At 31.4% G+C, this 13,566-nt stretch overlaps 1 protein-coding gene across 3 annotated transcripts in view; it reads left to right on the top strand.

The window, feature by feature from the left end:
• The first annotated feature begins 1,533 nt into the window (after positions 1 to 1,533).
• Positions 1,534 to 13,566, top strand: part of LOC131660812 (calcium-transporting ATPase 3, endoplasmic reticulum-type) — a 34,210-nt gene continuing 22,177 nt past the window's right edge. Inside the window, exons 1-13 of one of the 3 annotated variants that reach the window (XM_058930147.1) lie at positions 1,534 to 1,819; positions 2,496 to 2,854; positions 3,829 to 3,879; positions 4,016 to 4,049; positions 5,496 to 5,513; positions 6,433 to 6,569; positions 6,864 to 6,938; positions 8,159 to 8,204; positions 9,704 to 9,763; positions 9,859 to 9,939; positions 11,215 to 11,300; positions 12,133 to 12,234; positions 13,422 to 13,475. In XM_058930147.1, the coding sequence (XP_058786130.1) occupies positions 2,822 to 2,854; positions 3,829 to 3,879; positions 4,016 to 4,049; positions 5,496 to 5,513; positions 6,433 to 6,569; positions 6,864 to 6,938; positions 8,159 to 8,204; positions 9,704 to 9,763; positions 9,859 to 9,939; positions 11,215 to 11,300; positions 12,133 to 12,234; positions 13,422 to 13,475 (777 nt within the window). In that variant the 5' untranslated portion in view covers positions 1,534 to 1,819; positions 2,496 to 2,821. The remainder of the gene's footprint in view (positions 1,820 to 2,495; positions 2,855 to 3,828; positions 3,880 to 4,015; positions 4,050 to 5,495; positions 5,514 to 6,432; positions 6,570 to 6,863; positions 6,939 to 8,158; positions 8,205 to 9,703; positions 9,764 to 9,858; positions 9,940 to 11,214; positions 11,301 to 12,132; positions 12,235 to 13,421; positions 13,476 to 13,566) is intronic. The other 2 variants (XR_009301028.1, XM_058930146.1) reach the window with 2 other exon arrangements.

The following is a 13,566-nucleotide window of genomic DNA, read 5'->3' as shown; positions in this document are numbered from 1 at the left end:
AAACAAGGACTCAAGCTTAGAGATGATACCAGTTGGAGCTTTGAAGAAAGAAAGGAAATAGATTGGTAGCGCCAGGAAAAAAAGAGTAATAAATAAGAGACGTTATGTTAGGAAAAATGTCATTAATGTTGTATTGAAATTGAAAAATGACTTATAATTTGAGACATTTTTTTTTTACGAAATGACTTATAATTTGAAAGAGTTTTTTAAATTATGTAAGATAATTCTCATATTTTATGAAAATTTTAAACTCACCCCCAAAATATTCAAAAAATTACAAAGAAGTCCCTAATAATTTTAAAATTTTATAAATTGGTCCATTCAAATTTTCAAAAATTAAAATTGGTTCTTATTTTTATAATTTTAAATTTGGTCCAAAATTTTTAAATTTTTTGAAAATGAGCCCACAAATTTAACAATGATTCGTCGTAATACTCCTTTCAAACAAAAGAATTTAAAAATGAATTAATTTCAATTAAATCATTTAAAAAATTTCAATTACTTCATCCAAACACATTCTTAAAAAATTTTAAATGACACTAAAAAGTAAAGAATTTGAAATTGATCATTCACTATGCATAATGCGAATGTTAAATTGTTTATTATTAAATTTTTAAATTCTAAAAATGGTCCTCATATTTTATAAAAATTTAAAGTTCACCTTTAAAATTTTCAAAAATTTTCAAATACGTTTCTAATAATTTTCAAACTTTATAAATTGGTCTCTTTCAAATTTTCAAAAATTGTAATCTGGCATCTATTTTTCATATTTTAAATTCGGTCAAAATATTTTAAAATTTATAAAAATGATTAAAAAATTTAACGATAAATTGTTTTAATACTCCGTTTAAACAAAAAAAATAAAAAAATGTGAATTTTAGTTAAATCATTTGTATTATTTAAAAATTTAATATTACCTCCTCCAAACAAATTCTTAAAATATTTTTCACCAAAATTTTCTTTTTCACAATATTATATGTCCAAATTTTCGTGCACCTGAGCGGTAATGGTATCTGCATTAGAAATGACAAATTCTTGCATGAAAACAACTCTAAAGTCATATTCTTAGAAATAATTAATAAGAAGAGCAAAAATTTTTAATTTATTTAAATTTTTTTAAATTTCATTTATGGGAGTGGTTGTGATTATAAAAGATTTTTTTTAATTAATTAAAATCGTAGGTTTGTTTGTGTAAAAAAAGTTTGGGAAAATGTGCCCTAAGGGCACAAGTTAATGAGATATTTATAGAATTTTTTTCTTGAAACGCGTGCATTCAATGTATCGAAACTTTAAATTTGACTTTGTTGCATTTAATTACATTTAACTTTTTCTAATTATAGTATCCTTAACATGTGCCCCTTAAGGCACATGTTAGCATGACCCAAAAAGTTTTTATGTCTGTCTAAGAATTTGGGATTCCACCGCACAATGTGTATCAATGTAACGTAGAAGTAATTTGCGTCAACACGAAACTACCACCTTGTTTGGAACGGAAGAGATCGGGAGAAGAAAAATAAAAGTAAAGAGTAAATGAAGTGATAATAGAGTTGTTTTTCCATGTTTAGGTTAAAAAGTAATTAGAGGAAGTGAAAAAAAGTGGGACCCGCGTAAAACCCCCTGAGATGTAAATTCCTAAAACAAATCTACATTTCCCTCACCTTTGTTCCTCTCTTACGCTTCACTCTCTCAGCAAAACCACCGCATCTACACGTGATCCCCAGATCGTAACCACTTTTCGCCGCCGTTGCGATTTCCTCAGTTCACATTCTAGAAATCGCAACTCCGGCGAGCCAGTTAGCCAAGCTGCTCGTCGTTAGAGGTAGAATCTCTTCGCTGTGTTATCAAATTACGTTTTCTGTAGATATGATTTACGAATTTTCATTTGTTCATGAATTTTGCTATCATTGCACGAAGTTGAGTTAGATTAGTTTTCTGTTTAATATGATTTGAGATTTTTCATCAATCACTGACTCTGCACTGTTTGATATGTTTGAATTTGGTGTATTGATTTGTGAACCTTTAGACTGCTTGTTATGAATGAATCTATTTTCAATGTTCATTTTGAAGTAGTAATTCTTGTAATAGAATGGTAGAAAAAGAAACGGTTTAATAGATCATATTGAATTGCAGGAGAGCTGTTATTGAGGGAAATATGAAATGTTCTGAGTTTTATAAATTTTCTTATTTATTGTTGTCTAAATTCTAATCAAGTTGAATGTAGTTTGTGTTCCGTACAAAAAAGGCTCTTAGCAATAGCATGACTTGATTGCAGCTAGTGTGTTCTTTCTATTCCCATTGTATGATTCAGCTTGAGATTATGCTAGATTCCTATTGCATTTTTCAAATTCCCTTGCCTCATCCGTTTGCACTAGCTTTTAGATTTTTGAAGAAACTGTATATTTTGGAAAGAGGAGGTTTGGAAATTAGTATATGAAATGAATTATAAGTTAGTTTTACATTGGAGCTTAATCTAATGCACTGCTTGTTGCTGGCAGAGCCCAAAGTGTACTTCCAAGGGTCCTCTACTGCGTGCTATCTATATACCAAGTGTCAAGTTGCGTTAACTGGCATTGAGCCCTAGAAGTCCCAAAGCAATTGGGGTGAAATAGGCCTAATACAACGTTGCTTTATTATAAAGGCTGTGCTGTCCCACATAGTAATATTAATAGGTGTCAGAGGAACACTCAAATCCACCGAGACTGAAAATAGAAGAAAGAATTGGGCATGATACCCACACATTTTCTCTCTCTTTCCATTTAAAACTTCAAGCAACAAAAAGCCTAGTTTCTGAGGCTCTTGTCTTCAATCCAATTCTCCATACATGGACGACGCCTTTGCTAGATCTATTCCTGAGGTAAATTCCCATTACTTATCTAACTTTTCGTTAGTGCTCAATCCATCAAATATTGTCGTAACTTCAAAAAGGAATCTGGATGCAAACGTATGTTGATTTTAATATTAGGATATGGATATCCTAACTCACTACCTGCTTGAAATGCGAAATTAGATGTTTTATATTGTGTGGCCTGTGATTTGGTATCTATAACTTGCACAATTCCTAGTGTTATCAGATGTTAGTTTTTATGAACACAGTGGGATAATGTTGGTAGACTACTATCAGTGACCTTCCTCTTGGAAACTGATTGAAAATTCTGCATCAATTTGTCTCTCTAGTCTCTGCAACTATGATTTGGCTTGTACTGAGATTATTAAAGCCAGTTTATTATAGAGTGAATCACCATTTTGGTCCTAGAAAATTGGGGTCGGACAACTTGGTCCCTCAAATTGATGAAATGCAAATTAGTCCCTAAAATTGAAGGTTGTCAATCAATTTTGTTCTTTTGTCAATCTTGATTGTAAAATCTAGATTAATGGAAGCTCTAATCGAAATTTGGAAATAATACGCCAACTTGGTATCTCTGATATGCTAGAGAGATTAAATTGATTGACCATTTTCATCTTCAGGCAATTGCTATTTCATAAATTCGAAAGACTGAATTGCCTGTTCTCTACAACCAAGGACCAAAATTGTGATTCACTTATTTGTTATATTTAGAACATGCCTATGGATACTAAATGTTATAATAATAATAATAAAAAAAAATTATTATTATTATTATTATTATTACTATTATCATTATTATCAGTATTATTATTATTATCAATATTATTAATATTATTCTTATTATCATTATTTTTATCATTATTATTATTATTATTATTATTATTATTACTTTTATTATTATTATTATTATTATTATTATTATTATTATTATTATTATTATTATTATTATTATTATTATTATTATTACTTTTTTGGTTGGCTAGGTCCTTGGCTTCTTTGGAGTGGACCCAACAAAGGGTTTATCCGACGCTCAGGTACTCCAATTTTCTTTTCTTTTCCTTTTTTGGGGTTAAGTCAAATTTAGAAGTAATTTGATTTTCCTTATCTTCTATGATCGATAATAATGTTAGTGGTTCCAAATAATTAATTTTTCTCTCTTTTTATTTCCAGGTTGTAAAACATGGCAGACTTTATGGTACAAACGGTATGCCTTCTATTGTGCCATGCACTTATTAATTTGTTTCCTTCAGTTATTTTTGGTTTATAGACAAGAGATATCAAGGAACATGGTTTTATACTCAAATGAATTTGTAGTGTATGATGTAACAACCTAATTTATGTTGATAGCGCACAAGGCGGCAAAAACAGAATACTGAACCTAGTATGAAGGAGTGAGCTGGGATAAGATAGTTTAAAGTTTGAAAGAATTTAAAATACAAGGGAATTAAATTGTTTTAATTGAAGTTTCCTTAAATTTCAAAATATTTTGTTATAAAGTGATTGAATTCCCTTCATTTGTAAAATCCTTTGTTCACAAAAAATTAAAGCTCCTTCTGTAAGAAATCTCAAAACAAGACTTTATGTATTGGATACGTAACTTAAGAAAACTACTGCTTGAGATGCATGCTAGTTGTTACTTGATCATTTGTTGCTTCCGTATCTTTCCTTTACATTACAGTCTCAAGATACAACAAGCATATTCACATATTCCACAGACCATAATACAATTACCCTTCCTCTTCTCTCATAGATTACAAATGGTAATTTACATTACAGACTCAAGGTACACCAAACATATTTACATATTCCACAGGCCATAATACTCTCACCCTTCCTCTTTCTCTCTCTTAAATTATAAATGCTAATTCATTCTAATCACTCCTTCAAGAAGCAATTCAGCAGTAAGGTAACCAGTCTGGTGTTAGAAGAGTGTCACCCATATAATCAAATAGTTTCTTCCCAAAATAAAAAGGTGGTTGAATATGGAATGCTCAGATCAGATCCACTTCACTTTATACAATCTAGACTCCAAATATTTGTTACAAACTCAAATCATATGATCTAAACGGTTTCAATCACAGAGCAGAACAAACACTCTTTCTATTAGCAGTTTACACAGAAGCACGCATGAATATTTCATCATACACGACATTTCAAACCCATCTAAACACTACTAGGGACGAAAGGGCACTGAAAGATGTGAATGAGAGCGAAGAAGTGCTAAATTGTTAATCGGAGATAATAGATGAGGTAATTGATGCAAACCCTTTGACTATGCTGGCTCAAAGCCAGCATGAATAAACTGAGTTTTCAACCGAGAATGGATTTTGAGATGTTTGAGAGCGCTAAGTTACAACACAGTAGGTTTTCACTAAGTAATGTTACAAAAGAGAAGTGAAATTTTAATATTTCTTATTTAAGACAAAGTAAATCCCGAAAAAAATAAAAATTCAAAAAATCACTATAATTTAAAGTAAAGTATTTTGAATCCCTAAAGTATTGCATGTCACAGTGTAAGGAAGTTTGTCTTAGTTGTGCATATGTAATGTTCCCACTAGTTCTACTCAAGCATTCAATTTGATGCTATTTTATTGATCTCTTAACAATTCTTTTCTCTTCTTTTGTTGCATGGTATCCGATTGCTACACAGTGCTGCATGAAGATCAAAGTAAGTATATGGTGTTTATACTTGCTTTTTATAGAATATAATTATGTGATGTAGGGTAATTCAATGGTCTTAATTGTTATGTATATGCACATTATAGTATTAGTTTGCATTTGATCTCAATTGACAATATTTCACCAATACACTTCAATCTATGTTGTCAATAGCACGCTATAGCACCGCTATAGTGGAATAGCGTTGCAATGGTAGGGTTCGCCGTGACACTATTGGTCTGCGAGCCGCTGTCAACAATTGCAGTTGTAGCGGCTGTTATTACGTCTGCTATTAGAATTTTGGGGATAAATTCCTCAAATTCTCTTTTTTAAGCTGTTGTCTTTTTGCCGCTATTGCTTTCTATTATTCTTCCTACTTTTAGTTTAGTTATTTTTTATTCTTCTCTGACTAAGGTTTTTACTCTATACTTTAGGTTTTTTAATTATTAAATATGACAATCTCTATAATTGTGTGTTAGTCTATTTATGAGTATTTATGGTTACTTTGTACACTGGTTTTTAGTCTTTGCAATAACGACTATCCCGCTATCCGCTATAGAATTTTAGAGGGTTGGTGTTGCGCAATGCTATCCGAGATTAACAACATAGACTTCAATATTGCATATGATAGATGGGAATGTTAGTGTTTGGTAAATGGGTAGTTGTTTTCTGGCAGGCTGTGCAAGCTATAGAAAAACAAATTAATTTATATTTAGTGTTTTGTGGATGTAAGCAAATTTGAGGATCATTCTAAAAACCTATTGACTGTAATACCACTGTAACAAACCTAATCTCATATAATTGAGGCAATCGTAGTTATTGCTCCAGTACATTTTGTTGCATTTTCCGTACTGTAATTTTTGTACAATGTATAATGCTCAATTGATTCTTGTTGTAATTAATTAGTTCCTGTAAATTTTGAAATGCAGGAGCTCCGTTTTGGAAATTGGTTTTGAAGCAGTTTGATGATTTACTTGTGAAGATACTAATTGCAGCTGCTCTTATATCATTTATTCTCGCATTAATTAATGGTGAAACAGGCTTGATGGCGTTTCTGGAGCCTTCTGTAAGATTGATGTTCACTTATGTGTTGTGTTAGTGTTTTTACGGATGGTTCTATTAATAATTTTCTCTAATGGGCTCACTCCTTAATAAATATTTTTACACAAAGATGTGAAAGCTGTATCTTTTCAATAGCAGCTGCAGAAAATGAGCTGATTGAGTTCTCTTGTATTTGTAGAGTTCATATGTACCACGCTGCATGTCAGCGTCCTTATCATATTGGGAAGATTATATTGGATTAGCAGATTAGTTTCTTCTCTGTACAGCTTTTCTGAATCGAAATTCATTGCATGTGCAGGTTATTCTGATGATATTGGCTGCAAATGCAGCTGTGGGAGTGATCACAGAAACAAATGCCGAAAAAGCTCTTGAGGTAAATTTGAAAGAGAATTAGCTATTCAAACAATTTTGCCTATAGCAATTTTGTATATCAAAATTTCACTTGTTTTGCACAAGTTATCCCAAATTTAAGGCCAAAGACTTGTTTGGTATGCCGATATAGGCTTGGGAAGATAAACTTAAACAGTAGTAGTCCTCTATCAGTTGTTTAGTGTGAGTACTGTATCATATAAACTTATTCGTTACACTCTTTTCATGAAGATGATGGATAGTTTGATCCAATCTTGAGGTGAAGGGTTAGACTTGACAAGGCTTTGATGTATAAGCTCATATAAAATTTAAACATTGTAATATAACCCTAAAAACTGTCGTATACTAATGTAACAATTACTTTTAAATGTAGATTACTTCAATTTTTTATCCAGAAAATAATTACTTTAATGTTTTAATACAAGTAAAATAAAATAAGTTAACATTGTAGATTGTAAATAAAGATAAATAATTAAAGAAAATGCAAGTCAGTCTGACTAGCCTAAATAAAATCGTATTTTTTCAAATTAACCAACTATACACATATAGCGAAATTTAAAATAATATTTAAAATTTAATCATACATTAATGCACAGCTAATAAAATAACTATTATACATCAATACTCTTGCAAGAGCTTGTTAAATTTTTTATTGATATCAAAATTTTGCTCCCTCCTTTTAGTAAAGAAAATGTCATTTACTATTGTAGCTCAGTTTTGGGTATAATTTTATAATCATTCTACGCAGACCTGATTTTTTATTTTTAATTAATTGTATACATTGGTCATGATTTTTTCCGTTTATTTAGGATATTATTCCTCCAAAAGTAAATAGAACATACCAAATTTATCTAATTATACTATATGCATAAAATGCATTATGTATAATTGTTAATTTTTTTTTAAATTTTTTTTAATCAAATCTTACCCGACATAATAAAATACATTGGATACTGGATAGTATTATCGTATAACTTACAGGGTATTGTACAATATTACACTAAAACTATGTAGTATTACAATTTTATCAAACCTTGTTCTAGTCTGATGCTATCCTTCATTGCATAACAATAGCTTATCATTGCTTTTAATTTGTTTGTTAAGTCATGTGCATGTCTAAACAAAGCTTGTTACAAGAAGTTAGTTTTATTGTGGAATTCCCTTACTTTTTGTTGTTTCAAGTTGAACATACTTTTCATCTATTCCCATTTTTTTCTGTCTTAGGAGCTACGTGCTTATCAAGCTGATGTGGCAACTGTCTTGCGAAGTGGTAACAAAAACTTCTCTATACCTGTGTGATTCTACGTATCATGATTAGCACAATAGTTTGATGCATTTATTGATTTTGATATGCTTGATTATCATTTGTTTTTCCTTTTTAATAACTAACCTGCAATACCACTGCACTGTTTACATTGGCACATTTATTTTTGTAAAATACTTTGCTAATAGTGGTAGTTATGGTAAAAAATTCCATCTTGATGGTAGGCTTTTGACTCAAAAGAACTTGATAGTAATTTAGTTTTTTATTTTGACATTGTCTAGTATTTTCTCCGGTTTTGTATGGTTGGGTTAGGTCAACCACAATTCTAAGATGGTATCAGAGTCTATCGGAGATCCGTTGGGCTACCTGCTATCAGGTTTCCGCTATCGGGTCAGTCATCATTTATATCCACACCAATCCTAATAATGCTGGGTGTGAGGGGGTGTGTTTAAAGAGTTCTACATCCGATGAGTTATGACATAAAAATATGTTTATAAGTGAGGGCAATCCTTACCTTGAAAGCCGGTTTAGGGGGAAGGAGTTTTAATCAAAGAGGGCGTGTTTGCTCTGTATAATTGATCCATTATAATCACATGACCTTTATTTAAATAAGGGATGGAATAGTTTTTAATGTGATTTATTGTTGTTGCCTCTTTTATGGATAATTTCTATTATGACAAAATGTAGGTGTTGTTCTACTAGCATTGTTTATTCTATTCATCAATTTTAACATGACACATTAAAAATTTCAATTTAATTTAAATGTAAAATGATTGTCTTTATACACCGACCCCACTTAGTGGGATTAGACTTGGTTGTTGTTGATTCTCTTTATACTATTAGACACATCATCAATCCGTTTAATTGTGGTTGGAGAACAATAAAAATAGCACAGGGATTGCATCTAAGTTTTGTCCTATCCATCAAAAGATTAGACTAGATCCATTTCTTTTCTCAATATTCTTGAAAAATGAGTTATATAGCCTTATTTGGCTCGTTCTTGCAATCTTTGGCTATTGTCTATGTGTCCATCATTGACAATTGACAAATCTTTAGTATGTTAGTTAATCTATTTGTTGTGGCGTCTCTACATATTTCTACACTGTTCTCCATATTCAGGGTTTGTGAAACAAGTTAGCCTTGCCCTACTACTGGAATTGTTGCAACTTGCAATAATAAGCAATATTTCTAGTAGAAAAGGACTTTGGTTGTTGTCCTTCTCCATATTTCGAGTAACTTCCCAATCCATACGAAAAAGTTAAAATAGAAGGGAAACAAAGATACAGAAAATACATTGTGAAGAGTTTTAATGTTCTATTGGGATAATTGTGGGATATACAAGGATAGTGTGAGTGTTTTCAACCCCTTTAATTATTAGAATTCATGCTTTCAAATTGTGGTGTTTTCTTCCATCAGGCATGATGAGATTATGGATATTTTTAAATAATTGGTTCAAGCTAGTTCAGGACACATAAAATTAAAGTATGAGAGTCTATTTCTTGCAGGTTGTTTTTCCATACTTCCTGCAACTGAACTTGTTCCTGGGGATATTGTGGAAGTTTCTGGTGAGTGGGTTGTGCAGTGCCTAAAACAACTGGTTTATTTGAGTATCTGAACCTGGAATGCTAAAAGTTGATTTTTTTTACTATGAATTAAATAGTGGGGTGCAAAATTCCTGCTGATATGAAGATGATTGAATTGTTAAGTAATGAAGTACGGGTTGATCAAGCTATTCTTACAGGTATGCCTGGTGTAAAATATCTTATACTTTGAACAGCAGGGACGGATACAAGGGTAGGCAAGCAGTGGCCCTTGCCCCCTCATCCTTAACAAACTTGTATTTTTTATATTTTAAATAAATACAACTATTAAATTTTCAATATAAAATATTTAACAATTCCTAAAAAATATTCTGTGCATATATTTTCACACCCCTTGCGTCTCATTTTAGGTGTCCCCTTAATTTTGCACAATTTTTAAGATAATGATTAGTTGTGTTGATTTCAATGATAACATAAGTTTCATTACTAACATACCCTTATTAGTAGTAATTAGTGGGGTAGTTAGGTGATTTGAAATACAATAAATAAAGGTATATTATTAGAAAAAGGTAATAAATGTTGCTTTGATACTCTAAAGGGACAAATAATTGAGACAACAATTGTAAAAGGGACATTCAAAATTAAACTGAGGGAGTACAAATTACATGTATGTATTGCTACATGTGCATGCTGGTCGGAATGGCTAGATGGTTTTATCCGGGAGGGACCTCTAGCTTGGCTCTTATTAGGCTTTTTTGGCCTCACATTTTAAATTAATTTACTTTTTAACAACCTTTATTTGGATGAATGACTAGATTTTTTTACTATGAAATGACCTTTAGATGGACTGACCCATTCAATTGATTAATACAAACCAATAATAATAATAATAGTAATAATAATAATAATAATAATTATAATAATAATAATAATAATAGTAGTAGTAATAGTTATTCTCTTATATAACTTTTTGGCATATTAAATGGTCTATCTTTCTAGAGTAGAGGCCTGTTGACCTGATTATTATACTTTTTATTATTATTATTATTATTATTATTATTATTATTATTATTATTATTTTTATTATTATTGTTATTATTATTATTTATTATTATTGTTGTTTTGCAATGTATGCCTCAAAATACACTTTTAGCTTGGGCCAAACTTTCAAACAATCTTTTGTTAGATAAATATACCAGGTTGTACTCTATCTTTAAGAAATAGGCCAGGGTCATTTAAGTCGTAGTTTTGTCTGACTTGATCTATTTCATACCTACATGTGTATGAAAATACCAATTTTTATTACACGCATACACCAGCAACCCCCCTGCATATATTAATTTCTGTTTCTTTTTCTTCTTTATATTTTTCCTTTAAAATAACTGTACAATTCAAAGGCCACTTGCTTCTTAACTATATCTATCATTAAGAGGCATATTGGTTTTATGTTTGGTCAACTCTTTTCCTAATTGTAGGTGAGAGCAGCTCGGTCGAAAAAGAGCTTAAAACTACCACAACAGCAAATGCAGTATACCAGGACAAAACAAATATTCTTTTCTCGGTATGATTGGTCCATCCTGATCATTCCATCATGTATTCAACTTTGTGATTGATATGCTTAAGAGATGTTTTTATGACTTGTGGTTTGGCTATTATCTGGCTAATTATTAATCATTTGTGATATAGATGATGTTGAAGTATGGGTTTTAGATAGAATAAGGAGAAGAATGAGAATAAATATGATTATGATGCAATGTGATTGATAATGATAGTAACTTAACACAGGGATACAAGACTCCTAATCCCTATATAATAATAGGGATACAAGACTTCTAATCCTAAACAAATAGGAAAATAGGAAAACAAATCATAATAATTTCTAAGCAGTATGAAAAATAATCTTAAGAGATGATCTAAGATACTCGAAGATTATAAACTAATCCTAGGAAATAAACTAAGATACTCTAAGATTAGAAACTAATCCAAAAATATAAGGTAAGATACTCTAACATAACATAAAGATTTTTTGTAAGACACTTTATCGTAGTCTAACTGATGGTTCCTTGTTCTTGTAGATAATCTGGTATGCTGTGGTGTTATTTACCTATGAATTTTCCTAATATAGATTAGAAAACTTCACATGGCAAATATATATATAAATATATTAAAAAATTCAGAATAGTGCTCATCATACTATATGCTCGTTCGATGTAGCATTTTTGGGGTTGTTCCCTCCTCTCTGCTTTCTGGAACTGATAGCAATGTTCAAAACTAAGCAAGAATAAAGTGCACTGTTACCTGTAAACTGGGAATCTTTTGGCCCATTGAATTGACATTGTTTCTCCTAAGTTCTGTCTATTTTCTTCTATATAAGAGTTTATTTTGACTGTCAGGGAACAGTTGTGGTTGCTGGTAGGGCAAGAGCTATTGTGGTGGGAGTTGGTCCTAACACTGCCATGGGCAGCATACGTGATTCAATGTTGCGAACAGAGGATGTAAGCATTGTGTTTCCTTCTCATAGAGGCTTTTACTTTTGTAATTATATCGTTGCTGCTTGTGATTTTTGTCTACTGACATTCCGATAATATTTTAGTTTTTGATTTATTTCTTATGTGGCCATTGAGTGTAAAATGACGGTTCGACATACACGCGCACTGAAGAATTTTCTCTTCCGTGCACATTCAAGTAGGAGTGTGCCGGTCTTTCACATAAATGGGTGGTTAACTGGTGATTATAATTGAAAAGGCGGCATTGTTTGTTAATTAGTAATTATTGCGATATCATAATTGTAAATCGTAATTACAACATCATGATACGGTGCTTAATTTTGCAATGTCTAGATAATATACGTAATCTTATTTGTATTATTCAATGATACTTGGGTTGTTATACTACATGGAATTTAAGCGTGGATAGATCATAGATATTCTTGTATGGTAGAAGTTTTGCTTGAGGAGGCCTAGATCTGGCTTCCATTGGTGTTGTTGGGTGTGAAATTAGTGTTTCTGATTAAATCAGAGGAAGGATTGACAGACTCCTGATGTTAGTGAGTTATTTGGGATTTTACTGGAGTCTAGCTGATGATGTATAAATCTATGGATTGAGTAAAGTGATTTTTTGGTTGGTAAATTTGATATTTTTAATTGTTGCTGTAGGAAAACTGTTAGTCTGTATCTTTGCAGCCTCTGTCATGTATCCATACCAACTCAGCTGATTCTTGGTCTGCTGTGAGCCCATTGTTAGTTTGTTAGGAATTAGTTCCTGCTGGCAGTTTTTTGTTGACAGATAATAGATGCTCATGTAGAGTTTAAGATTTAGTCACAGTAATCAATAATAAATTTCAGTTTTCTCTGAACTTTATGTACACTCTTCTTACTTTCTCGTGGTTTCTACCACTAATGTAAGTATTGGTATGGTTAGAGAGTGTCATTCCATGGGTAGTCATTTTTAGAGGTTGACATGTATATCGAATCAAAGGAAACTTTGTTTTACCTTCAGAATGTACTTACAGTGACAGTGGTACTAAAGCTGGGAAACCTTGTTTGATTGGTCAAAATGTTCTAACATGCAATACATGTGCATCTTTGTTCTTCCTTCCCTTGCCAACGTATAGCAACTAGTTACTTTGGATTGTTAGAAACACATCTGAAGCATTTGCACTTTTGTCTATGATTGATTGCAGGAGGTGACACCGTTGAAAAAGAAGCTGGACGAGTTTGGCACTTTTTTGGCCAAGGTAATTTTATAGTTGTCTGATTTTGTTGTTTTTCAAACCTATGGGTAGCTCTATTGGTGATTATTGCATTGTTTTATTATAATTTACGTCT

Source organism: Vicia villosa, linkage group LG3, assembly GCF_029867415.1.
Source record: "Vicia villosa cultivar HV-30 ecotype Madison, WI linkage group LG3, Vvil1.0, whole genome shotgun sequence".
Classification (NCBI taxonomy): Eukaryota; Viridiplantae; Streptophyta; class Magnoliopsida; order Fabales; family Fabaceae; genus Vicia; species Vicia villosa.
This window is presented reverse-complemented; position numbering and strand designations above follow the sequence as displayed.